The sequence below is a fragment of the Rhinichthys klamathensis genome, unplaced genomic scaffold, assembly GCF_029890125.1.
Source record: "Rhinichthys klamathensis goyatoka isolate OS25496 unplaced genomic scaffold, OSU_Roscu_1.1 h1tg000074l_1, whole genome shotgun sequence".
NCBI classification, from domain to species: domain Eukaryota; kingdom Metazoa; phylum Chordata; class Actinopteri; order Cypriniformes; family Leuciscidae; genus Rhinichthys; species Rhinichthys klamathensis.
Genome location: NW_026606617.1, coordinates 102,931 through 129,142, shown reverse-complemented (window position 1 = coordinate 129,142; position 26,212 = coordinate 102,931). Strand labels below are relative to the sequence as shown.

The window sequence follows — 26,212 nt, the reverse complement described above, 5'->3', positions numbered from 1 at the left end:
CAGCACTACCATTTCTAGTGGCTTTTAATATGTGTGCAACATTGGTTATTTTAGGTATGTTTCACTCGACTTCTGACTAGAGTCGAAATCCCTTTTACATTTTCGTTGTTCGTAGTTCACAATCGAGAAACTACATTGCCCGGAGTTCATGTATATTTTCCTCGACGTTGATTGGTTGCGCAAAGACACGCCCCCTCATGGTTGTTCCTTGAACTACAAGTCAAGTTTAACGCAGCCACAAGACGCTCGATATTGTGCAAGTCTCAGCACAGGCTGTCATTTGTGCTTTTATGATGGCATTAAACTGCAGCACATTCAGTCGGCTTATCTCTGGAGCTCAGACCGCGGCTGAGGCCTGCGCACAGCGGGCAGTTCAACAGACATGTGGGAGATACAGAGTGTGTCGAAGAAGGTATTCCAGTGTCACTCCTGAAGAGAACAGACTGGAGCAGGTGTGTGTGTCAGACTCCGACACAACTGCACAGGTAATATATAATACATATCTTAAAAATGCATATTTTAAAACTTAAAAACGTGACATTTAACGTCACAAATGATTATCTGATACACTTGGGTTTGAGATTGTAACTCTTGCATTAGGCTAACATCCCAAATTCTGACTTGCTAATGTCTGTTTTCATGTGACAACAGTTGTACGGTTTGTTGGTTTTGTTGATGTGTGATTTCTGTTACTTTGTTCAGTATACTATATGAGTTGTTTATTTTCTGTTAGCGTAATATAAAGTATTTTAATGTGTCTAAAGTAGCCTAAAAAATATTTGGAAACATAAGTCACATTTAAAAATGAATGATTGTCAAAACAATACATAAAAAAAGATTAAGGCTATCTGACATGCACAAGGTCTCGTGTATGCTTCATAAATGGGTGCTGAACATAACGATTTGAAAGTGTGACACATTATAAATGGTTCTTTCTCTACAACAGTTGGGTCATAAGACCCTCACTAAAGTACCAAACCAGACATATCAGTCATGGATGTAACGTGATATATAACATGAAAAACCGTTATGCATTCTCCCTGGTCATCAAACAGTTTACACAACCCGGTCAATGGCCTACAGAATGAAGAAATAAAGAAGTCTAAATGTCATATTTGTACAATATAACTTGTTTTTCAAAAAGTATAACAGAAATACTCCCTTAATATGGACTTTGCAAAAGCTTGCAAGTTTGTCCAGCTGAGGTAAAAAAAAACAAAAAAACTTATATATAAGGTGTTTGAACACAGATGTGTGTCCACTAAACAACCAGCCTATAATGGTAAAAATCCACCCATTCTCAGGGCTCCAGACTAACTTTTTGCCCTGGTTGCACTGGTGCGCCTAACTTTTTTATTTAGGTGCACCAGCACAAAATTTAGGTGCACTCAAATTTTTCCTCGTCTCGCGTCGCCTTTAACGCCACAATTTCAAGGTCACCTTTTTATCACGTTCCATATATTCATGTATATTATGTAAATGCTTTTAAACAAGAATAAGGTGTAGTTTTTTTTTTAATTTGAAGCACAATTATACTGTATATAAAAATATAAATCTGAAAAAAAAAAAAAAATTAAAGTGCTGTTTTTACATTGTTCAAGTTAGGGCAGGATATTGACACAAATTTCACAATTCGATTCAATATTGATTATATTGGATATCAGGTACAGTACATGGCAAATTTTCTCAAGAAAAACAAATCTCAACTAATGCTGTAAACTGGGAGTCAGTTGTAGCCCACTATGCTTCATTAGCCTACTATAATATTGAAGGTAAAAATTACCTGATTGTACACAAACACCTAAATTACACTTTTTTTTTATAATAATAAAGTTATATGAAATATAAACATTTAAATGGTGGCTGCATAAAAACTTGCCAGATTTTTTTCAAACAACATGCATTAAATATTGAAAAACATAAATTATAATGAATATGTAATATGGTGCATATATTAGGCACAATGCTCCTCTAGAGTTAATTTTTCTAGCTAGTGTTGCGGCAAAAATTCATCTCAAACAAACATCACTGCGTAAGAGACACTCCGAGTCAAATTATATAAAATAGAAGTATTTATTCTTGCAAGAATAGGAGCAGTCTAATACACAGTTGTTACCCTGTGCAGAAGAGTGACACACCCCCAGACAGACTGAACTAGCTTTTATCTTAGTTTCAAGGCCTTCTTCCCCCCAGAGCCTTCCTCCCAGTAGTTTTCCATAGACGTCACTAGTTGGCCCACTAAGCTCCCCTGCACCAAATGGCCTTCTGACATCTAGGTCAGAGGTCCTTGTTCGTCTGTTCTCTGGAGTGTCTCCCTCTTCTGCCTCCCCAGGTACATAAACAGAATCTTCTCTCACTACAAGTGAGAGACACACGTGACATTCTTTGAATCACCTATATTTAACTAAAGATCAATGAATATCATTAAAATTGCCACCACAACTCCTCACTTTTTATCATTCTGATTACCCATAATCACAATAATAAACAAAAAGACAAATTTTAAGTCATATCATCACACTTATACTCTTCATCTCTGATTTTTGCATAAATGATCACTCTCCTTGAACCTGTGAAGAAAAGTTTAGAATGAAGAAGCATAAGGCTGTTTTTGTGGGGGAAAGGCCCCGTAATATTTTAGCAAGCAAGTAAACATTTTTACTGGGCCGGGCTAAACGAGAAATCACTGTTCCTGCGCTCCTGTAAACAGACCCTCAGTCACACCAGTAAGGAGTAAATAGTTATAACACAATAAGGAAACCAACAGAAAAAGTATAATAAAAAATCCCTCAGTTTCAACCCCTGTCCTTGTACGCCATCTCGTAACACGGATGACCGCTGCTTGTAACCTTCTTTAAATCTTTTGCCCTTAATCTTTCTCAGAAAATAAACAAATAGAAGAAAAACAAACAGAACATACATTTAACACATCTCACTGTAGCTCCCGCTACCTGTATCGTCACATAATTTTGTTCATCCTTGGGATAGACTGTCATTTCCACCAATTGAACAGACAGCATGTTTCACCTGCCACTGTAATCGTATTCCCCCATGAATAACAAAATTATTAGAATAACAATCCTAACTCCTATCATTAAGCCTTTTCCATTAATCTACGCCCATCTCCATATTTCACCTCGGTTTTCCTAACCATATTTTGTTCACTTCTAATTCAATTTAGTAAGCTCTATTTAATGCCATATTTAACAAAATCTAACCAGAGAAGTCTTATAATTTTATCCATTCTTCTAACCAATGCAGTTGTTCAATATTAACTCTAATATTTCCATTACGGACACAATCAATATATTTTCTACATTTACAATCAAATCAATACCTAGTTTGATTCAATCAAACAAAATCATCACAAAAACAGATTCTTCTGTTAAACTTAAACCATCAGTTGTGTTGATCATCTCGTTCGCCCCACGGACGTTCCGTGTTCTTTTACCTTTAACCTTTAATTCAAACATACTGTGGTTCTACTTAATAAGCTTCAACAATTATCCCTATAATTTACATTAATTAATAGATCTTCTCTTCCCAAAAACATTTTCCTTAAATATTTCCTAATGAATAAGTAACCAATCAAATCTTTTGATCTAGTGTATATCAATACTAAGCCCTATTTTGATTTAATCAAATAAAATCCTCAAAATAATCACAAAACCACATTCTTAACCCATTAGTTGGTTCACATATTCCTCCAGGCGTGTTGATCATCTCGTTCGCCCCATGGACTATGGGATGGTTGTGGCCTGTTGGTGTAGGTGAGAGGCTTGGACCCAGGTGTCACACTCTCCAACCATTTTCTGATCCTTATAAGGTTTTCCCTTAAATCACGACCGCACCCCCACTGGAGTGAACTGTCACCTGTGAATGGAGACCTTAAGTATTTTGTTAGTGACCGCTTGTCTAGCAGCTCGTCCCCTTTGGTGTGACCTGTGGAATCAACAACCTGAAACATATTATCACCGGATAATTTCTTGCTCATTTAATAGCACTCGGGGTCCTTTTACCCTGAAAAACACTCAACCCACTTTGCTCATGTCCACACAATATTTATACATTTGGAACAGAATTAGTTCTGTTTGATCCAATCCATCCTGACATTCTGTAAAAGGAAAATTTTAAGTTATGCGCTGCGCAGGTGTAGCACCTTTCTGCCACACTAATAACCCAGGCCAGGACAGTTAGCCAAATTCATCCATAACCATTATTTTATTGGCACATTTTGCCCTGTCTCCCAATCCTGCATGCTCTCTGTAAAGAGAAACAAATTTCGAGGTTATTGTCAGATAGTAAAGTACGTAGTTTCTTTTGTCTACTGTTCTCCCGTGGCCTTCGATGCCCTGGCGTTTCCTGTTGAAACAATCTTTGTTATTGGTGTGTGCAGCACACTCACAGACATCCATTTTGTTAGGCAGAAAAATGGCTTCTTTCAGGGCTTTTATCCCATTACCCCTAGTGTTCTCCCAACATTTATTCAGCAAATGTGAACCCCTTAATAAACCATATTTGGCAATTGTTATACCATCTCCCTCTTGATGCACGACACAACTCGAGCATCAATTTAACATAACATTTAACATAGTGTTTTTTATAAAGTTTGCCATCAACACTAACCCAGACATCAATTCCTCCAGACATCTTTCTCTGCCTCTGAAACAAAAATATTACATTCCTCACTTAAAGCCACAATCTCATCTTCTTCTCGAAGTATTTGAAAGGCAACGGCCCTCAGTCTCACAGCGAATCTTGCTTTTAAGGCCTGTTGTTTGGTCTCTCAAGTCAGTCATCTACAAACATTTCCAAAGTCATCAATTTCAGGTCGTGCTGTGCAGACTTGGTCAATGTCAGTCAATCATTTCTCCCCCTTTGTTCACAATAATCATAAATGTGAGGGGCTCTCTTGATAATTTCATGTTGACTTAGCCAATATGTCACTTTGTTGTTTCCCTCAAATCTACAACATTTTCATTTATCTCAGCCCATGCCAGATGGTGATCTACAACTACACAATTCCAATTTACTTAAACTGATCTTCAAATCTACATTATGTATGACAAAAGTATTACTACCAGACAGAGCTTGATGGCCAATCAACTTAAAGCTTGTCCCATGTTCTGTATTGTCTTTTCATCAGAATTATCAGCTTCTTTAAAATTTGTCATTTGCCTTAACCCATCTGTAATGATAAATTCATTCCAGAGGTTAATGACGCAATATACACACCATTCAGGCGGAATATTAGTGCCCCAAACTAATACATACAAGACATAAAGTGCTGTCACCATCACACACACTCATACTAGACACACATATGTTAACTGCTCATTCTCAATGTTCACTTTTCTTTATATTATTGCTTAAAGATTAAAATTTTAAATAAGATTTTAACCTTTCCATTTTCCTGTAGCTTCTACCTAATTTTACATGGTATCTTAACCACTTTCAAAGCACGTCTTGTTCATTATTCATTTGATTTTTAGACAAGTCAGCTGGGTTGTTTTGGTTCCTTATCATTATTTTCTTCAGCTTGCTTAGGCAGGCCGATAACAGAAAGACAGACACAGTTACCATCCCTTCCTCCAACTCAGGCAGTCTCTCTCACTATAAACAAATAATTTTCCACCAGCCTCCTAAGGCTGTAACTTAGACAAAATTTGTATTCATTACAATAACCTTTGACCATTCACCTTTGTCATCCAGACTTTCCTTAAATCAAAAGCTGTCTTCATCTTTAGCCACCACCATGTCTAACGACCTTCAAGAGTTAAAACTATGTCATAGACCTATTAGTTCAAAATCAACACATAAAAAGTTTTGCTACTGTCTCCACAACAACTAATGGGAATCACTCAATAGCCTCAGCTGGCTCCTGCTCGCCCACTCCTATGGCAAGCCGTTTTAACTTTTATTCATTTCCAGGATATGAATTGTTGATATCAACAATTACATTTTTGATATCAACAATTACATTTTTTGATATCAACAATTCAATTTTTGATATCAACAATTCAATTGTTGATATCAACAATTGAATTCTTGATATCAACAATTCAATTCTTGATATCAACAATTGAATTATTGATATCAAAAATGTAATTCTTGATATCAACAATTGTATTTTCACTAGTGAAATGTCACCATAGACTGCCATTCAAAATCAATTGTTGATATCAAGAATTGATTTCTTACTAGTAGAAATATAATTTTTGATATCAATAATTACATTGTTACTAGTAAAAATGCGAATTCCTGATATCAATAATTAAATTATCACTAGTCTAAATGTCTATTCTTGATATCAACAACTGAATTGCTACTAGTAAAAAATTTCATTTTTGATATCTGAAAATGTATTTCTGATATCAATATTATTTCAGATATCTAAAATGGCTTTCTTACTAGTAACAATCACATTCATGATATCAGAAATTAACATTGTCACTAGTGAAAATTGAATTATTGATATCAAAAATGAACATTGTTACTAGTAGCAATTCAATTGTTGATATCAAGAATAGACATTTCAACTAGTGACAATTTAATTCTTGATATCAAAAATAAAGGTTTTTACTAGTAAGAATTGTATTTCTGATATGTGAAATTGGAATTTCAACTAGTAAGAAATAAATTCTTGATATCAAGAATTGATTTTGAATGGCAGCCTATGGTGACATTTCACTAGTGAAAATACAATTACAGATATCAAGAATTATAGTTTTTACTAGTTGCAATTCAATTGTTGATATCAAGAATTATCATTTTAACTAGTGAAAATGTAAATGTTGATGTCAAGAATTAGCATTGTTACTAGTGAAAATGTAATTCCTGATATCAAAAATGGCCATTGTTACTAGTAGAAATATTATTCCTGATATCAATAATTATAATTTTAACTAGTGAAAATTGAATTGTTGATATCAAGTATTCATATCCTGGAAATGAATAAAAGTTAAAACGGCTTGCCATACCACTCCTGTTAGCCCTTTATCTATAATCTCCATCAGGGTGTTTTCCCCTGGCATATTTGCAGACGCTTGTCACAATAAAAAAACAAGCCATACAACTAATGCGGTTTCTTCTGGCGAGTGGTATGTATAGAGGAGCTTTGCTTTATTGGGGAGACATGCCGTAACTCGTCACCGCGTCATCTCCCCTTAACGGCATAAGGACGCTGCTGGCCTCACAGCTCCTGCTCAACCCTCATACCTGTCTCACATAACACACCTCCATTCAGGAGATGCCCAATGACTTTACGTGATCCACTCTGGCTTAGGTTGCCCCCTGTCTGGCCAAAGAAGGTCTTACCCGTCATAGAGATGGTCACTCGTGCCCACTGGTGACCGCTCTTTCCCATCACAGGCTGTTTGCTTCAACAGAACTCAGCTGTTTTCTAGAGCTTAGGAAAGGCACGTTCAAGAGTCACCAGAGCCATTCCGACTGCCTAATAGTGTTCACACAGGGAGACAGGTCAATAACAACAGTATTTAATCACTTAAATCCATTAACCATCTTAAAGCAGAAACCTAGCTGCTTAGATTATACTCAGTGAATTTAGATCACAACCGTACATTCAGTGTACTTCATCTGTAGCCGGAGCCATCGGTCCTGAATGGTGGAGACTAAATGAGACAAAGAAGTTACTGGTCCTAAAATAAGCTAATCAAAATGTCATCTCTATCTGTATTATTATTTTAAATACTTCTTTAAAGTCATTCAGTTTTATTTTTAAAATATCTCTGTGTCTATGATCCTTCAACTGAAACACTGTGCTTTACATATTATCACAGATACCAGCTTTTCGCTGACTAATTGAATGAGAGAGACTCTGAGACTCTATTGGATGGTACACTGCTCTCTCATATACTTCTAACATCAAACTTTTATCTATTATCTTTTAACTCTATCCCAGCTTAAGGCATCTTTGCCAGAAATTACATACGGTTTCAAATAAACATATTATTTATATTTGTCTTTTGCCCACCTCAGGGAATTTAGACATTACAAATTTCCACTCAGATTGAGTCTCTGTCGCACTGGCAGTTTCAGGCACAGCACACATCAGATTTTAGATAAGCGAACTGTTTCATTACAGCCAATAACAAACTTATCTTTTGGAAGCAAAACATCAGCTTCTAGTTCTTTCATGGTCTACTTTTCAAGCTGTTTGTTTAATCAGATGCCTTTCAACACATTTTACATTTAGCAACTGTTAATTCAGTAGCCTACTGCTTCTGCTTATTTGTTCTTACATAAAAATAATTATTCTAGTTCTCAATAACGTTTCACATTTCTCAATCTCAATTTTAATTGTCAAGTTCTCAATTACCATAAATTAATATCTGACTTCAAAAGTTTTTTTCTAGGAGTTTATCAGTCTCCAATTAGGATTCACACTAATTTTGACGAGGCAAGCACTCTCTGCTTGTGATACTTTTGCAGTTATTGTAAATCATCTGTGAGATTAGTCTCTCTATATCATCTAAACCTTTTTAAAATGTTTAATTACAACAATCATCCTTTTAGTTACTTTGATATATTTTGCAACTCACATTTGTTGGAGTCATTAATTTTACATCAACCGGTATTCAATTCACTTATAAAAATTACTATTATTATAGACCTTTTCTTCAAAAGGATTCACTTTAAGACTTCAATCTTTTGACCTTGTTTTTTATCTCTTATTTCTCAGACCAAAAATTGTCACTGTCGTCATTTAAACACTGATCTACTTTCAAACCCACATTATTATCAGAAATGTGTCACGTGTTAAATGGTCCTGCTGACCACAATCGAGACACTCTCTGTCATCTGGTTGGTTCGTGTGTCAGCCTCAACTACCGCATCAGACACCTTGCAGTTTGATCACTGTGAGCTTCCAAACGGCTCCAACTTAACTGCACACCCTTGAAGCAGTGTGTGTCCCATTCAGGAATGTAAACAGACCCACTGATAAGCAGTTCTCTGTATTCCTTTGACCATCCACCAATGGCGGATTCAATCACAATAGCCAAATCATACTCTTCATCATTATTATTGGCAGAACATAATTTCATGAGCAGCACAGAAAATGCTCAAAATATTCTAATTTGTTTTCTGTCTTTACCTTACTAATTTGGTATTATCATCAACAACACTAATTACAAGTACTGTTGCGGTTATCCCAGCTTATCTTTTACAAAACATCATCTGCAAATCTCTTCAAAGTGAGATCTTCAGAGCAGAGCTGTTTACAGCATTTGCTCTCTTCTGTCTCACTATTTATTTATTTATTTATTTATTTATTTATTTTCCCGGACTGTTCAGTTACTCTTCATAAACTGTAACAATTTGTACATCATTATTTTCATTACAACTGGCTTGAAGCCTTTTTTCTTCCATCACATGGTTAGTCTGCAGATTCAACTTAATATTATCATTATTGTCTCAGTCTTATCTCTACTGTTTCTCCAAAACAGATTATATTACTCAGTCCGTAAATTACACAGACAACCATTATAGCTACTTGCTTCAATACCCTTATTTTCTTAACATTAATAAAATAAAGCAGATATATCATCATTTCAATCATTATTTTATCAAAATCTAGAATTATTCCCCATTCTGCTTAAAACATTCTTCATATCATGTTAATCCCTGTCAATCATACAATGCCTTATTTTATTCTAAAACTTTTCATATCATTTAAACAGTTAATTTGACTTCCATAAATTCTGTCAGACCATGTCTATTTTCATCACATATAGTTTTCTACTATATTTCTCCTTTCTTTTCTCTACATGGCAGTTCCTTCATTATCCTCTCCTTTCTTTTCTCAAACATGCCAGTTCCTTCATTATCTAACCAGTACATGATTGTTTGCACAATCCCCACACAAACATATCTCACACACCAACCTTTTTGTTTTTTCACTTCCCTCTTTCACCAAGTCTCACTTACAGTTCCCTCTATTTCACACAGACAGACTTATTGCTTCTTGCTACTTCAATCCTTGTCATATAAATTTAAGTTCTATAGACATCTAATGTCATGCATCCATTTACTGGATGAAGAAGTAAAAAACATTATTTCTCCTGGCAGTTCGACATTTTATCTTCAACTGAACAATCCATTATCTGTTCACATTTTTTACACACATGTTGAACGCAGCCACAACAACCTTTTGTCCCGCTGCCCTGTTCCACTGATTCTCGCACACTCTTAGTCTATTTGTGCTCAGTGTTTCCCTCCCTGGGGAAATCATGGTATTTTCCCATTTTTTTCAATATCTAAAACATACATTTCCCCCCATACTTTCCTAGTTCTACAGAAAACCGGTGTATCAAATTTGGCATGCTTACTCTGAGATTTTCCCATACTGGCTGTTTTCTGTTCCCTGTGGATTTCTCTTCAACGCGCGTTTTCTCTAATCTGTTTAGGCGTCCCCAACAGACCCGATTCTTTCTTTTAACCCAAATCGGTCGGGTTGCACTATTAGTGCCCTCCTAATTAAGGTTTACCAAAAACTGTTCTGGTTCCCCCTAATTAGCCTCAGTACCTAAAAACAATTTGCTCCGTCGTGGAACAACTAATTTTCAGGGTACCTATCTGTTTGAAATCTCTTGATCTGTTACAGTTCTCACTTAATCCCAGATTATTTATCTGCTTGAAATTTCTTGTTCTGTTACAGACCTCAATTAATCTCAGATTTTTTCCCCTCGTATCTGTTTGAAATTTCTTGATCTATATAGATCTCAATTAATCTCAGATTACGTACCACAGAAACAGCCTTCAGCCAATATGGTTCAATTTCACTCTTCTCCCCAATTAAACTGAATTTATTTAACTTACCAAAAAGAAAATAAATTGAACTGTCTCTTACCAGAGATGCTTCTGTTGCCACCGGGTTCTTTCAATTGATTCCAGTGCAGTTTCTCCTGGCCCTGATAGCGGTCGGCCCCTCTCTCTGAAATTTACGAGGTAGAGCTGGAACTGCTCAGTCCAGGTGGCCAAACACCGTTCGCTCTCAGGTCCAGAAGGCACTTCCAAGGAATCACACTATTCTGACACCAATCTGTTGTGGCAAAAATTCATCTCAAACAAACATCACTGCGTAAGAGACACTCAGAGTCAAATTATATAAAATAGAAGTATTTATTCTTGCAAGAATAGGAGCAGTCTAATACACAGTTGTTACCCTGTGCAGAAGAGTGACACACCCCCAGACAGACTGAACTAGCTTTTATCTTAGTTTCAAGGCCTTCTTCCCCCCAGAGCCTTCCTCCCAGTAGTTTTCCATAGACGTCACTAGTTGGCCCACTAAGCTCCCCTGCACCAAATGGCCTTCCGACATCTAGGTCAGAGGTCCTTGTTCGTCTGTTCTCTGGAGTGTCTCCCTCTTCTGCCTCCCCAGGTACATAAACAGAATCTTCTCTCACTACAAGTGAGAGACACACATGTGACATTCTTTGAATCACCTATATTTAACTAAAGATCAATGAATATCATTAAAATTGCCACCACACTAGCTAACGAGTTTATGGGCACTGGATATGTTTTTTCTGAGGTAAATGTGGCGTTACATTACATTGTTTACAAGCGTTTTACTGACGTCTTTCCACGGTTGAAACACTGATTGAGCGATTCCATGTGACATGATACGGATTTCGATAAGTTGTACTCTATCTTTTAACACACTTTCAGATGCTCGTTCATGTTTATTTCGCGCTGTAACTGGTATTATTAAGGCGGAAGAGAAGATCGTGTGCGCTCCGCGCTGCTGCTTCTCTTGAGCTGAGCTGAGCCAGAGCGATCTCACGCCACAGCGTCAAAACACTATTTATGTTTTTGAATTTCATAAGAAAATGGACCTAATTTGAAATCTGAGACTTTGTTTCATATCAATAGTAACAAAGCACAAAGATTATTGCGATTTATTGGATGGGATGCTCGCTACAATGTTCCATTCATTCATCAACTGATAGCCCAACGGTTCGTAAAAATCAATGAGAATCGAGAAATCAATATTTTTTACCTAGTTCAAGTAGCCTACATTTTTAAAAGTTTCTTCGTCGTCTGTTTTCCTGCGTTTATTTAGCTGATGCTGCTGATTGCCGTAACTGATTCTCTGGTGCTCAGGTGACAGGTCGCAATTTATTTCAATCACACAGCACGGAGCATTTTAGTCCTACAGGAATATCTGAACCACAGCCAACCAGAGGCAAAGACCCACCCAATCTCTATCTCTGATTGGTTTAGACCACGATATGATCCAACCATGCGTGCAAGGAGAACAAAAGACTCGTTTGTGGAGAGGCAGCGGATGCGATTGCGATCATGCGAGAACGTTAGGTGCACCAGTGCGACCTAGGAAAAATTCTTGTCGCACCCTTACAAATTTTGGTCGCATGTGCGACCAAATTGGTCGCACTCTAGAGCCCTGCATTCTTGTTTTTTATAATCCCCATAAATCATAAACCGTCTCCCCAAACAAGTGGTTCCAGTTTTGTAGTTCCAGTAGCCCCGTCAATGACTGGTGACCATTTGCCCTATTAGCATAGATCCCACCCTGAGAGAGACGCATTTCTGTTTCCTCGCTGTAGCAGCTCAAGATATACAATATCTGCTCCAAAAAATTAAAAATAAACAATTACAAATGTTCTGTTATTAGATGTACCAAAGAATATAAGAATCTCCATAGACTCCTAGCATCTGAGCCACTGGTTGAATTTCATTTATGAAGAAAATCTGCTGAAGAAAGTTGTTAAAGCCGCAGCTAATTTGCATTTAAAGATACACACAAAAAATTGCATGTTTTTGCTCACACCCAAAAAGGGTAAAATGCTATAATTAATGATCTGTGGGGTATTTTGAGCTGAAACTTCACAGACACATTCTGGGGACATATTCCATCTTGCATAATAGGTCCCCTTTAAATCTCAATACTGAGTGTTTTATTGTGTGTATATATATATATATATATATATATTCAGACTGGGTTTTCAGGGCTGTTCAGTAGCAAAAGCACTTAGCACATAAAAGCACATAATACAATACCTTTCACTAGATCTCAAATCATCTTTTTTTGGCGTTTATAAAAAGTTGGATATATAAGTATAACGAACTTTATCCGCATACAATCATAACTTGCGTAAGGCCGGCAATACTGTATAGCATATCTCAACTTCTTGATGGCTTGTATGTTCGCAAAATATACAAATATTATCGCCCAACTCGTTAAATGCAACTATAAGGCATGAAGGTATTATAAATATTAATATTATTACTTTTTTTGTAAAGCTGCTTTGAAACATGTATTTCATGCCTGCCACACTTAATTATTTACCTAATGAGTTGTGTGTTCTCCATGTACTGCACTATGTAATGTAAGTGTGGATGATAACTCTTTTGTTCTGCTGATCTGATCATGTTTTCCGCAGGTCCGAGAGCTTGTGGTTCCAGGTGGTAATCGGCGAGTTCTGAAGGACGTCCTGCCTTTCTCAGCATTTCTTACCGACTCTTTTGGACGGAGGCATAATTACCTTCGCATTTCCCTCACTGAGAAATGTAACCTCCGCTGTAAGTCTCTCAAATACTGCATGCTTTGTAGAAAGACATCGGCTTCTTAATTATGCTAATTAGCCCCTCCTCCATTCAATATACATCATAATTCATATAGCCTACATAATTCACCCGCTCCTGTCCCTTCTTAAAGGTGTTCTTTCTGTGGAAAAGCCTCGGCCCGCACATGGACAGGATTGGTTACATGTTTATGACGTCAAGTCAATTTCTATAACGCTTCATACAATACAGATTGTTTCAAAGGTCTGAAAATTAATGATTCAATGATGCAAACAGAGTTCAATTCTGCTTGTAAAGACAATAGTGTCATTGTTCAGATGAGGTTGTGGTAGATTTTTTATTTCGCACCTGACCTGACCTAAGTCTACAATCGACATCCCCATTCAATAATATTTATACTCTAGTGCGTCTACAGTCGACGTCGGCCGAGTTACTCTGCGTCTACAGTCGACAACCGGCTTCGAGTTCGCAATCCCAAACTTGTTCCCCTAACTAACTTTCTGCACAGCATTAATCACAGACAGACCTCAGACAATGCCTTTGAATATGCTTTAATCACGACCAGAGGATCTCAGACAGGTTTCAGAGAAAATCCCCCCAGCAAAAGGAATACAACAGTTTTTATAGAATAGCAGCATGGCAAAAATGACATGAAACATTACATACAGGGTTTCCGTAAAAAGCATTAAATGGATTTTGCAAAAAATTAAGGCCTTAATGGCATTAAAATGCATTAAAATTGACTCCTACAGGCATTACAATTTTAGATATAGTTTTGAAGAAAATGTTATGTTATAAATTTGTTTGAATATAGCCTTCATAATTAATATTTTTTATTTGCTGTCGCAAAATGTGTAGTTAGTGTGATAAATGCGGAACCGGTTTGGTAATTGCTTCCGGCCGGAGCTAAATTGCAGAGGTGACGCGGGCATTTTGTACAGCAGTGGAAAGGGATAAAACGCACAGAAAGACGACGCCAGTATCGTGCACACAAACAGCGCGCCAGAAAACAGAAAATTATGCCAAAATGTCCGTTTTGACGAGTATCCTCATAACATAAGAGCATTTTCGAGTTGAATAAAGTCTTAAATGAACGTGCAGAGAATGAGGCGTGAGATCCGCGTCTCTGTCAGCAGGGGCTGCTCTTAAAGGGACAGTACCCACTAATTCTGTCTGTCATTACATTAATGTTAATCAAAGAACAAAGGGAACAGAAAATCATTAACTGCCCTTGACTAAATAACTTTTGTAGCTTTAATAAGGACATTTTTTTTATCCAGACATCAATAGCTGTATTAGTATTAGTAATACTGACCTTCATTCATAAATAGATGCCATTAAACAAGTATTTGAAATGTACTGTCTTTATGTTGGTTCTACATTCATTTGGAGATTAACTGTGAAATGAATACATTATAAAATATATAAACTAAATATAAACCTACAAAACTGAACACGAATATACGATAATTCTTTACATTTGAAAGCCGATAACCAATATATTGGCCGATAAACCTAAATTCAAATTTTGATGTACTTTGATAGCCTGTATACATAAACAAAAGGCTATGTATATATATATATATATTAGGGCTGTCAAAATAACGCGTTAATTTCGATTAATTAATCTGAGAAGAAATAATGCGTTAAAAAAAATAACGCAGATTAATCCATTCCGTTTTGACCTTTGCGGAGCCGTTCTAGCCGTAGCCACCATTCGTGTAAAAAGGAGGGAGACAAGAACGCGCTGCTTGGATCATTGTTTGGAACATTTACTTATAACAAACGGAGTTCGTCAACTCTAAAGTACCACATCAATGCAAAGCATCCAGGAGTGTGTGCGTGAGTCGGTGAGTGTGTCTGAGAGAAAGCGCGCTTGTGTGTGTGTGTGTGTGTGTGTGTGTGTGTGTGTGTGTGTGTGTGTGTGTGTGTTGTAACTTTTCACGCGCTCTCACGTCACACAACCATTTTCTCACGCACAGAAAAATCGCACACTAAAGACAGGACACGGAAACAGACAAGACAGACGTTATTATGATATTAAAAAAATCTCAGCTCTCAGATTCTGTCAATTTTATTACGAAAATTAAACAATAAATACCGGTGGCGCTTGTAAATGTGACATGACAGATCCCTATAGCGGCACGTGAACCGATCATCTCTAGCTAATAGTAAATAAACACGAATAAGCAATGTTGAAAGATACAGTAGGTCAGCCTAAAACTTGCCGAAATGTATATTCCTCGATCAATCAGTGTTTTTCAACCGCGAAAAGAGGTCAATAAAACAGCTGGAGAACAATTATGTCACATAACATTTAGCCTAAGTTACCTCAGGAAAGCCATTTCATGACCATATGATAGCACGTTATAGTTGGCTATAAAAAAAGAGCTATAGAGAGTGTTTTTCTAAATTTATGTAGCCTACTACTATATTACATAGGCTATGTATTATATTTTTACTTATATCAAAGTTGTTATTTGTAATAAACACGCATTATATTTAATTTGAGCTATTTTTAACCTTAAATACTACCAGCTGATATGGCTCTCTGTATTTTTACAGCATTGGGTGAGATTTTTTTTTTTTATTGAGAAAAATGAATGCCTATCTTGTTTACCTAATATTTATCCAAATGAGTCAATATTGCATCAAATCACAAGAATTAAATTAAATTGAAATCGTGAAATTTGTGTCAAGCAATAATAATAAAAACGTAGCTTACCAGAAATTGTACCATGTAAACATTGTAAGATTGTGTATGCGATTAATTTAGATTAATTAATTACAGAGTATGTAATTAATTAGATTAAAAATTTTAATCGATTGACAGCCCTAATATATATATATATATATATATATATATATATATATATATATATATATATATATATACACACACACACACACATATATATATATATACACACACACACACACACACACACACATATATATATATATATATATACACACACACACACACACACACACACACACACACACACACACACACACACACACACACACACACACACACACAGTGAGCAAACTGAGATCTCAAATCATTAGAAAAATAAAGAAGGTCATTTTATTACTCAATATATGTCATGAGACAATGCAGTATGATAGTATATTTTTGATATTGTCATGGTCAGCACTTTTTCCATGGACACAATACTCAAAGAACAGAACGTTTTAGTACATTTTGTTCAAAGTGTAAGAATGTCAGACCTAAGAGGAAGTGAGGTTTAGATGTTAGAATCATGGTTAGTTTAAAAGATAGTTTACTATCTTATCTATTCAAATCCATCACAAGGTCAGTTCAGTGTTGATTCAGTTCTGTGCAATAACTGTTTAAAGATCATCAGACATATGTAAATGAGTGTCAATTATGTAAATGAGTGTCAACCATTTTTACAAATATGTAAATGAGTGTCATTCGTTTATAAGAAAACAGGCTTTTTTTGTAAATCCATAGTTTTTAGTAAGAAGGTGAAACTTTGTTAAGTTAAGATGTGTCAAAATACACTTCAATGTTTTGTTTTTTTTGTGCACATTTTTTCAACCGAAAAGGTAAGAGATATAACTCTGAGTTCTGGTCTATTTTGACCCGAAAGTGAACTTTGACTTTGAAATCATGATGATTTAATTATTTTTTTTCACTCACACACAAGCAAACACACACACACACACACACACACACACACACACACACACACACACACACACACACACACACACACACACACACACACACACACACACACACACACACACACACACACACACACACACACACGACAAAAAAATTACAACAACAGATTCATGTCTTAATGTGTTTGTAGAGCAAAAGTTCATAGACCAAGTAGTCTTAATTTGAAAAAAGAAAGAGGGTTTGGAAAAGAACCACTGCAGCATGAAAACCAGATTCACTATGTTTATCATCTTCATTTTTTTTCATAAAAGTGTATGCAAGTTAAATGAATATACTTTGTTTAACAGCATTTCCGAGTAATATTGATGTTGTTTTAGTGTTGTTTTATTAGAAAAATAATATGTAGGTGTCATAAATTTAGACAGTTTTGAGCAGTTATAAGTTTCAAATAAATTTAATTAAATCCATTGAAGTCAATGGAGTTCACACTGGTAATTCTCATTTTATATGTTCTTATCAATTTAATCTAATGATATATTGAAAATAAAATTTCTCTTAAATATTGATAAAAATATATATTTTCATACAAAAAAATGTTCTTAAAAAAGTCAATTTAGATGATCAAATGTAACGTTAATAAAATTTAGATTAGCTCATCCATGGACTGATGAAGACGACGACAACTCCCATGATCCCACGCTCCTTCACGGCATCATCATGCAAATAATAATCTTTGTTATTGTTGTGAATATGTGACCTCTTGGCCAAACTTGCATGCTGTCTCTTTGAGACAAGAGTTAAGAATCAGTAATGATTAGTTTCTGTATTTCTCAGGTCAGTACTGTATGCCACAAGAAGGAGTAAAACTCAGCCCTCGCTCTCAGCTGCTAACAACAGAGGAGCTCCTGACGTTAGCCAGACTCTTCGTACGGCAGGGGGTGAACAAGATCCGGCTGACTGGAGGAGAACCTCTCATTCGCCCAGACGCTCTGCATATCATAGGTGCGTTTTACACCTTCTGTTAGCTTTGTAAATGCTTGCTAACTTTGAATCATAACACAGTAGTGATATAGACATCTCGAAAGAGACTAAGAGACTAAAGATACTTTTAGCGTCTGTGTATTGACGTAAAAACTCTAGAAATTAAATTTAACATATTTACTAATTAAAAAAACAAGTTTTATATAACTTATATTATCTTTAATAAAATATGCATATGGAATATTTCATATTGTATAGGAAAAATTATCTTGTATCTGCTAATTCTATTAATCAGTGTTTAAAAAAAAAAAAAGAAAAAAAAAGGAGAAATCGCATCTTGCATATTTAATTTCTGGTTTTAAAAAGGAAAAAGGAATGGATGCAAAATTACACGAACCACGGACCATGTACAGCATGTTTCGCGCTTATTGGCGAATATTTTTAAAAACAAGCCCGCCAAAACAATGTTGCAGCCAGAAATGCTAATTAAACTTTAAATAGTTGACTTTTTCTCTTTTTTTCTTTCTGAAAGCGGAATTGAGGAAGTTGGAGGGTCTGAAGACCATTGCAGTCACCACAAACGGCATGAATCTGAGCCGGCTGTTGCCCGGTTTGAAGAAAGCTGGAGTGGATCTGCTCAACATCAGCCTGGACACCCTGGTCCCGGCCAAATTTGAGTTCATCGCTAGACGAAAAGGTGCTGTTGATCAGTCACTGAAATATAACTCCTATATCTGAACACAGAGTTTGTGTTCCTCCAGGACAGATGTAGACAGGTGCAGATAGACAGCATGAGGTGTGCTGGATGAAGGAAGGGGAAGGTCTTGCAGCTCAAAGGTAGAAGCAGAACATAGAGAGCAGTTTAGCTCCATTGTTTAGGGCCCTATACTCTCCTATGCGAAATGGAATCCAGTCATAAAAACAGAATTCTCTGTATAATGCAGAATTTCATGGAATTTTTTACATTTTGGATGAATAAATAAAAATCAGGTCAGTACACTTACATCAAATCGTGATATAGACTAGTGTCTGTGAATATTAAACTGCAAAAAGACTACTTAAAAATGAATCCTGCATGTTCTGTGTGTCTCTGTGTGAATGAATTGTTTCATTTACCACACACACACACACACACAACCTGAAGCTTGCGTGACGCTTGCCGTGTGTTCAGCCTCTTCCGCCTCTCTATATGAGGACATGAATGCATGAACTTCTTCTCCAGAGTCTCTTCATTGGCATTTTACCATTTCATTTGAGTAAAACTATCATCATAAACACACAGAAACTCAAAGGTAGACACACTGAGACACAGAATCGTTAGCACACACACACACCGAGACACAGAGAGACTCGTTAGCACACACACACACACACACACACACACACACACACACACACACACACACACACACACACACACACACAAGTACAGTAGAATTTAGCTATGTCTCAATGTAATAACAATACCAACAATAATAATAATAAATTATTAAATATTATTAACCTTTTTTGTGCAGCACTTTTTTAGACATTTTTTTGTTTAATTTCATATGATTAAATACATTTTTTATGCCTTCATTTGATTGCCAGGAAAATTAAAATACACAACACAGAATTTCTGAAATAAAAAAAACTTTTCTTAGAAATTAAATTTTATTAAAAATGTATTAAACCATTAAAATGGAATCCAGAAAACTTTTATTTTTATTTGGTAAAAAATAAAATGTATTTCATAGGGCCCTAAACATGTAATTTTTAGAACTTTTAATAAAATTTTTTTAAATTGTATATTAATTAGACATGTTTTTTTGATTATTAAAATGTAATTTAACCACTAAAATGGAGTCAGAAAAAATGTAAAAGAAAAAAAAAAGTAAACTGAAAAAGCGAACGGAATTTGGGAAAAAATTAAATCGATTTCATAGGGCCCTAATTGTTGATCTCAAACATAGATAATTATTAACAACAGGATTATGAAGATGTACAGTCGTAAGAGCTCCATGTTCTCATTTCAGAATCAAAACACATTGCAGAAACACAAGTGTACAGTGTAACTTCCATCAGTAGGGTTTGTTACATAACTAGGGACATAACAGCCCTACTAGGGACAAGTGTTGTGAATTAGCTTTAGCTAAAAACACTGATACATACATCAGATGACTGTTAAAGTTGATCTATGTTATTTGTGTCTGTCCCTATCTAAATAAACTATTAAAAAAATAACTCTAACCCAATTTAAGTCTTGTATTGTGTCAAAATGTTTGTCTTCGCTAAATTAACATGTTCTAATTAGAAGCTAATTAGGAAACATTTTGTCAGACTTTGAAGGGTATTTCAATCATTCAGTAATAAACTTGTAATGCCAAGTATTTAAGCTTTACAATCGCAGTATTGTGATAACTAACTGATACAATCATTTCAGAGACTGTTGCAGAGATGTTTTTACTAGAAAATAGATTGAAATATATACGGATATGGATTTTAGCTGTAGCTGTGAAAGTCACATATTGGCAACCATTATTTGAAATGGTCTTGCCTACAACACTTTCTAATGGACGCTCAATATTGGTGTCACCTGCAGGGTTTCATAAAGTGAGGGAAGGCATTGAAGAGGCTATTGAAATGGGCTACGATCCAGTCAAGGTAATGTACCTTTCTCAAAACATGAGGTTTTACAATCTCTTTTGATGCATGAAATGATCAATGTCTAAGGTTACAGCTTCAAAAAGGTGCAAAAGTTCTGTTAATAATAATAATAATAATGTTATTGTTAAAAGTAACCAAATGCTGGAGCCCCATAACTCACTTCAGGGCATTTATTACTACCTTTCTAGCAACACACAAAAAGTTTGTTGTTAATATTAATATTTTCTTAAAGTTCACCCCAAAAATGAAAATTGTGTCATCATTTACTCACCCTCAAGTTGTTTCAAACCTGTATGAATGTCTTTCTTCTGCTGAACACAAAGGAAGATATTTTGAAGAATATGGGTAACCACACAGTTGATGGACCTCATTGACGTCTATACTATGCAAAACACACTACTATATAACTATATAACTCTGTTCTCAGGTGAACTGTGTGGTCATGAGAGGTCTGAATGAAGACGAGTTGGTTGACTTTGTATCTCTGACAGAGAGGAAACCATTGGATGTGAGATTCATTGAGTACATGCCGTTTGATGGTAAGATTATGTGAGCTAAAGTCAAAGAGAGAAGTCTTCATTGTACGCTTGTTACAGGTTGTAGGATAATTGGCACGGTTGTAAAGGCTTCAGTTTCTGCCCCAGTGCTCTAATCGTATTAGTAGTGCAGATTATTATCTTTCCAGGTCAGTGAGACTTTGTTTTCCTCAGGATTTATTTTCATAACACATGTAACACAGTCCACATTCTGGTGATGTTTAAGGCCTAGAATCATTTAAGTAATATTCACCTCTAAATTACTAGATACTGTGATCAATGGAGCTGTTTGTGAAGTGTGGAAACAGTGACTCATCTAACTCACACGACACAAAGTGAAACTATGAATGACTACAGACTCCAACTTAATGAACAAAAAGGCATTTTCATTGCACTTGTTCATTGTAAGGTTCAGAAAGGTCGAGATAAGCACTGGAGAACATTCATTAACAAACTATGACATTTTAGATTAATTTTCTTTCTTGTTTTGTCGTTGCAGTTGTAGTGAAACACTCCAAGTTTGAGTTAAATATTAATATCTTTCTTCACACTTTGCCTTTTGAGTACAGGGTCATTCCGTGTCAAATCAACCAACATTTTGGAAACTACCCCGGCTCATAGTTTCGGTTTTATTTCTGAAGGAAAAACAAACATAAATAGTGACAAAAATCGAAATATTAAATGTCATGGATGTATATTTATGGACTTATCCACTATTTTGTAGAGGCGGGTCAAATTACAATTTTCACCTGCGATTTGGAGCCTTTGGGGGAAAAACACCAAAAGTGCTTTTTTTTTCATTTTTGAACTGTCACCGTCGGCATATAACGCAACAAAGATTGTTAAAGTAAACATATTTTACTAATAGACTGACCAATCTCTGTGTAAAAATAAAATAATGATGCTGCCATCTTTCTAAAGTAATTTTTACCCCAATGTAATTTGGCTCCAGGTGAAAATCTCAGTTTTTCACGTCTTCCAAAATTCAAAATTTGAATGAAAATGATCTGCCATTTAATCCATGTTTGGAGAAACCATTTCTACATAGAAAAATGTAAAGCAGTTGTATGTTGTTTAAGCATCTTTACACACATTGGCTGTGTCTGTAGGGAACAGATGGAACTTCAAGATGATGGTGAGCTTTCAGGAGATGCTGGACTGTATAAAGCAAAAATGGCCCAATCTGGAACCTGTGCCTGGAGAGGAAACCGACACAGCCAAGGTCAGCCCTGCTTCAGACTCATAAATAAATCACTGGCCATGAATCATTCTCAATGTTGAATTCTCATTGGAGCTAATTTGAAAATATTTTTGTTTTGGCTCATTGCTGAGGTTATTTCCAGTGTTACTAGGCAGTTATTATCCATTGGTCTGTAAATGTTTTGTAACTTTCTCATGTTATTAATAGGCCGAAAAGCTTTTATCAAAACATTCCTTTTGCAATCTTGAATCGTGAAGCATCAGCGGATAAGCCCTCATGTGTGTATTTCTGTGTTGTGTGTTCTCAGGCGTTTAGAGTACCAGGATTTCGAGGCCAGCTGGGCTTCATTACCTCCATGTCAGACCATTTCTGTGGTTCCTGTAACCGCCTGCGCATCACGGCCGATGGCAACCTGAAGGTACATGCTGTGTTTGACGTTCCTTACTCACCCTTATGCTTCTCACCCAGTTGTCTACTCTGTGTTTTATATATATGTGTGTGTGTGTGTGTGTGTGTTGGCATGCTATTAGGTTTGTTTGTTTGGGAATTCAGAGGTGTCTTTGAGGGATATTCTGCGCTCTGGAGCACCTGAAGAGGAACTACTGCACATCATAGGGGCAGCAGTCGGGAGGAAGAAGAAACAGCATGCAGGTAAAGACACACACACACACACACACACACAGGCTGTGTCTGAAATCGCCCCCTATACCCCTAAATAGGGCATTATTTGAGGGAACAGCCAGTAGTAGTGGTGTCCAAAACCATAGTGGATGTATCGAGCTTACTCATTCAATCCCATAATGCACCACAATAACGAGTGTACAACCAATGTATGCTCAACGGCTAGAGAATACCCATCATGCATTGTGATGGTCGTGCGCTGAATGAATTCCCGCATCTGACCAGAAGATGGCAACGCAGCTCAATCAATGCGGTCCAATGTAGGTACTATCATAATATCATACAGGTATAAATGCATTTTTAAATGGATTATTTCATTGTTTAATTAAGGTTTATACATGCTAGTTCAAGATAAATATTCTTATTACTACTGGAGCTGCCAGTTTGCAAATTTTTTTTGCAAAAATGATTAAACGGCAAGCTCAAACTATGCAAAAGCAGCAGCACTTCCACTGATAATGACTCGGTGTCTGAATTCACTCACTAGTTTCATTCACTCCTTCAAGTGGACTATATTAGTGAACTAATGAAGGGAATAGTAAATGAGGGTATAGGGGGTGTTTTTGTACAAAGCCACACACTCTTATGCAATGTCTACGTCATCATGTACTTTTTTTTATTGAATATAACTTTCTCTCTTTTTTTTTTCAGGGATGTTCAATATATCTCAGATGAAGAACAGGCCGATGATCCTCATTGGTGGGTGACACAGCTGTACGTAATACACTTCCCACATCACTCGCTCGCTTCTGTTTTCACTCACAGCGTTAGGCTGATGGACCAGTAGAAGTTTGTCAAAGCAGAAAAAATTGTTTGCAAAGGACATGTCAGTCAAATGAACAAAACAGTATTATTATTATTATTTTTGCATGTAGTATGTGATAAACAAAAGTGTGATGCATTTACATTTGAACTTTTTTAGATGCATTAAGTACAAGCAACCTGTCTATATTTTTGTTTTCTATAAAAAATATGTATTTTTTTGATGAACTAGGGGTGTGTGATATTGTCAAAAAAAAAAAAAAAAGATTTCTGTGAAGCCGTGAATTATGCTGATTTACTGAGATTGACCCCTGACATCAGGTTTGTGTTTTTCTGCATGTTTTTCTGCATTTACCCAGCAGAGGTCACCAGCGTGTGGCGCTTCGAACGCTTCAGTTCCTCCCATCACTATGTACTGCTGTAGCTTTGTTAGCAACTATATTATTTGGCAAAATGGAGCATAAATAGGCTGCTACTTGTTTCAATTGAGAATCCTCACAGATTTAAGCTAAGCTCACGCTACAGTCTCCTGGCTCACACATTATCCCAGACACCAATATTTAAACTATTCATTAAAGATGAATCACTATCTGCACTCGTGTTTTTCAAAGCTAGTGACATACTCAATGATTCCAGCTTCCACATTGTTAAAACAACAATAGGTACTTTCCTGTTATCCGGACCCCACGATGGCCTACCCCTAACCCCGCCCCTAAACCTACCCGTCACTGGGGTAGACCAATCAGGGACGATGGCCTACCCCTAACCCCGCCCCTAAACCTACCCTTCACTGGGGTAGACCAATCAGGGAAGATGGCCTACCCCTAACCCCGCCCCTAAACCTACCCGTCACTGGGGTAGACCAATCAGGGACGATGGCCTACCCCTAACCCCGCCCCTAAACCTACCCGTCACTGGGGTAGACCAATCAGGGACGATGGCCTACCCCTAACCCCGCCCATGGTATATGGTGGGGTCCGGATAACAGGAAAGTACCCAACAATATTATCGTAGATGATTTATATCGCACAAGACGCACACCCCGACCAACAACCAACATTTATTGTTTATTAGCCACCCCTGTTTTCTCAGGTAAACATGTATCCATTTCCCAGATTTCCAGCAGTTCAGACTGACGTTCAGAAGTTCAGTATTGTTGAATGTGTGTGTCCTTGTTCACAGATAAACATCACAGCTGGCGTCTTCCTCTGATCCACAGCATTGATCCAGCAGCCTCTTTACCACATCACACTCAACACTTTACTAGTAATGTCCATCAGGACGACACAAGCACTTGTGTTAATGATGCACAAGGCTTGACTCATTTTCATAGAAAGGATAATCCCATGATGAGCATTAATAATCTACGACACATGCGCGCAGCCTCATTGGCACTTTGCAGTGACGCGATGACCGAATCTCATCGTGCCTCAAAGCCCCCTCCTACACACATGCTGCCCTGGAGGTCTCGCCCAACTCAGCTACAGTCCAAAACGTTGGCTCCTGTCCCCCTTCCCAGTGCACTACTGTCCACATACAGATTTAGAGATGCATCTCTGCAGTTTGCACGCCACTGCCACAAAAAAACAGGGTTCGATTTGAAAATGCCACATGCAGACGCACAATCGTCCAGCTTTGATGGAACCTCTGACGGGTTGACCCACACTGATGCCCAGGGTAAAGCCTCCATGGTTAATGTGGGCAGTAAGGCGGTAACTTGTCGCACAGCCACAGCTTGTGGTAAAGTCATCCTGGGTCCAAAAGCTTTTCATCTGGTGTGTGTCAACCAGCTCGCCAAGGGCGATGCCCTAGCAGTAGCACAGCTAGCGGGCATCATGGGTGCCAAGCAGACCTCATCCCTCATTCCCCTCTGTCACCCGCTTCCTCTGGACCATGTGTCCGTTACCGTCGAGCTGCTGGAAGAAGCACATGCCGTCATCGTGAAGGCGACCTGCCAAACCACGGGCCGCACGGGAGTGGAGATGGAGGCTCTGAGCGCCGTCACCGTCGCCTCGCTAACTCTCTACGACATGTGCAAGTCAGTCAGCCGGGACATTATCATCACTGACATCAAGTTACTCAGCAAGACGGGTGGGCAGAGAGGAGATTTCCATCGCTGACCGACTCCTAAAGAACGCACATCAACCTGTGTGAATGTAGCTTAGTTCTTCTCTCTAG

At 37.0% G+C, this 26,212-nt stretch overlaps 1 protein-coding gene across 2 annotated transcripts; it reads left to right on the top strand.

The window, feature by feature from the left end:
- The first annotated feature begins 212 nt into the window (after window positions 1–212).
- On the top strand, window positions 213–26,212 carry mocs1 (molybdenum cofactor synthesis 1). 2 transcript variants are annotated; one of them, XM_056250743.1, is made up of 11 exons: window positions 213–485; window positions 13,428–13,566; window positions 18,062–18,229; window positions 18,741–18,905; window positions 20,790–20,851; window positions 21,282–21,393; window positions 22,500–22,612; window positions 22,899–23,009; window positions 23,122–23,242; window positions 23,924–23,971; window positions 25,217–26,212. In XM_056250743.1, the coding sequence occupies exons 1-11, from the start codon at window positions 291–293 to the stop codon at window positions 26,152–26,154; spliced, it is 2,172 nt and encodes a 723-aa protein (XP_056106718.1). In that variant the 5' UTR covers window positions 213–290; the 3' UTR covers window positions 26,155–26,212. The 2 variants fall into 2 exon arrangements, with proteins under 2 accessions (XP_056106718.1, XP_056106719.1); XM_056250744.1 differs by having other exon boundaries at window positions 216–485; window positions 23,924–23,986; window positions 25,217–25,306.

What these genes read in the sequence shown, in the direction of transcription:
- mocs1 (XM_056250743.1), top strand. Translation starts at nt 291, where the DNA reads ATGATGGCATTAAACTGCAGCACATTCAGTCGGCTTATCTCTGGAGCT. An exon ending in AGGAAACCGACACAGCCAAG is followed by an intron (nt 22,613 to 22,898) that starts GTCAGCCCTGCT and finishes GTGTGTTCTCAG; the next exon opens with GCGTTTAGAGTACCAGGATT. An exon ending in CAGGCCGATGATCCTCATTG is followed by an intron (nt 23,972 to 25,216) that starts GTGGGTGACACA and finishes CCTTGTTCACAG; the next exon opens with ATAAACATCACAGCTGGCGT.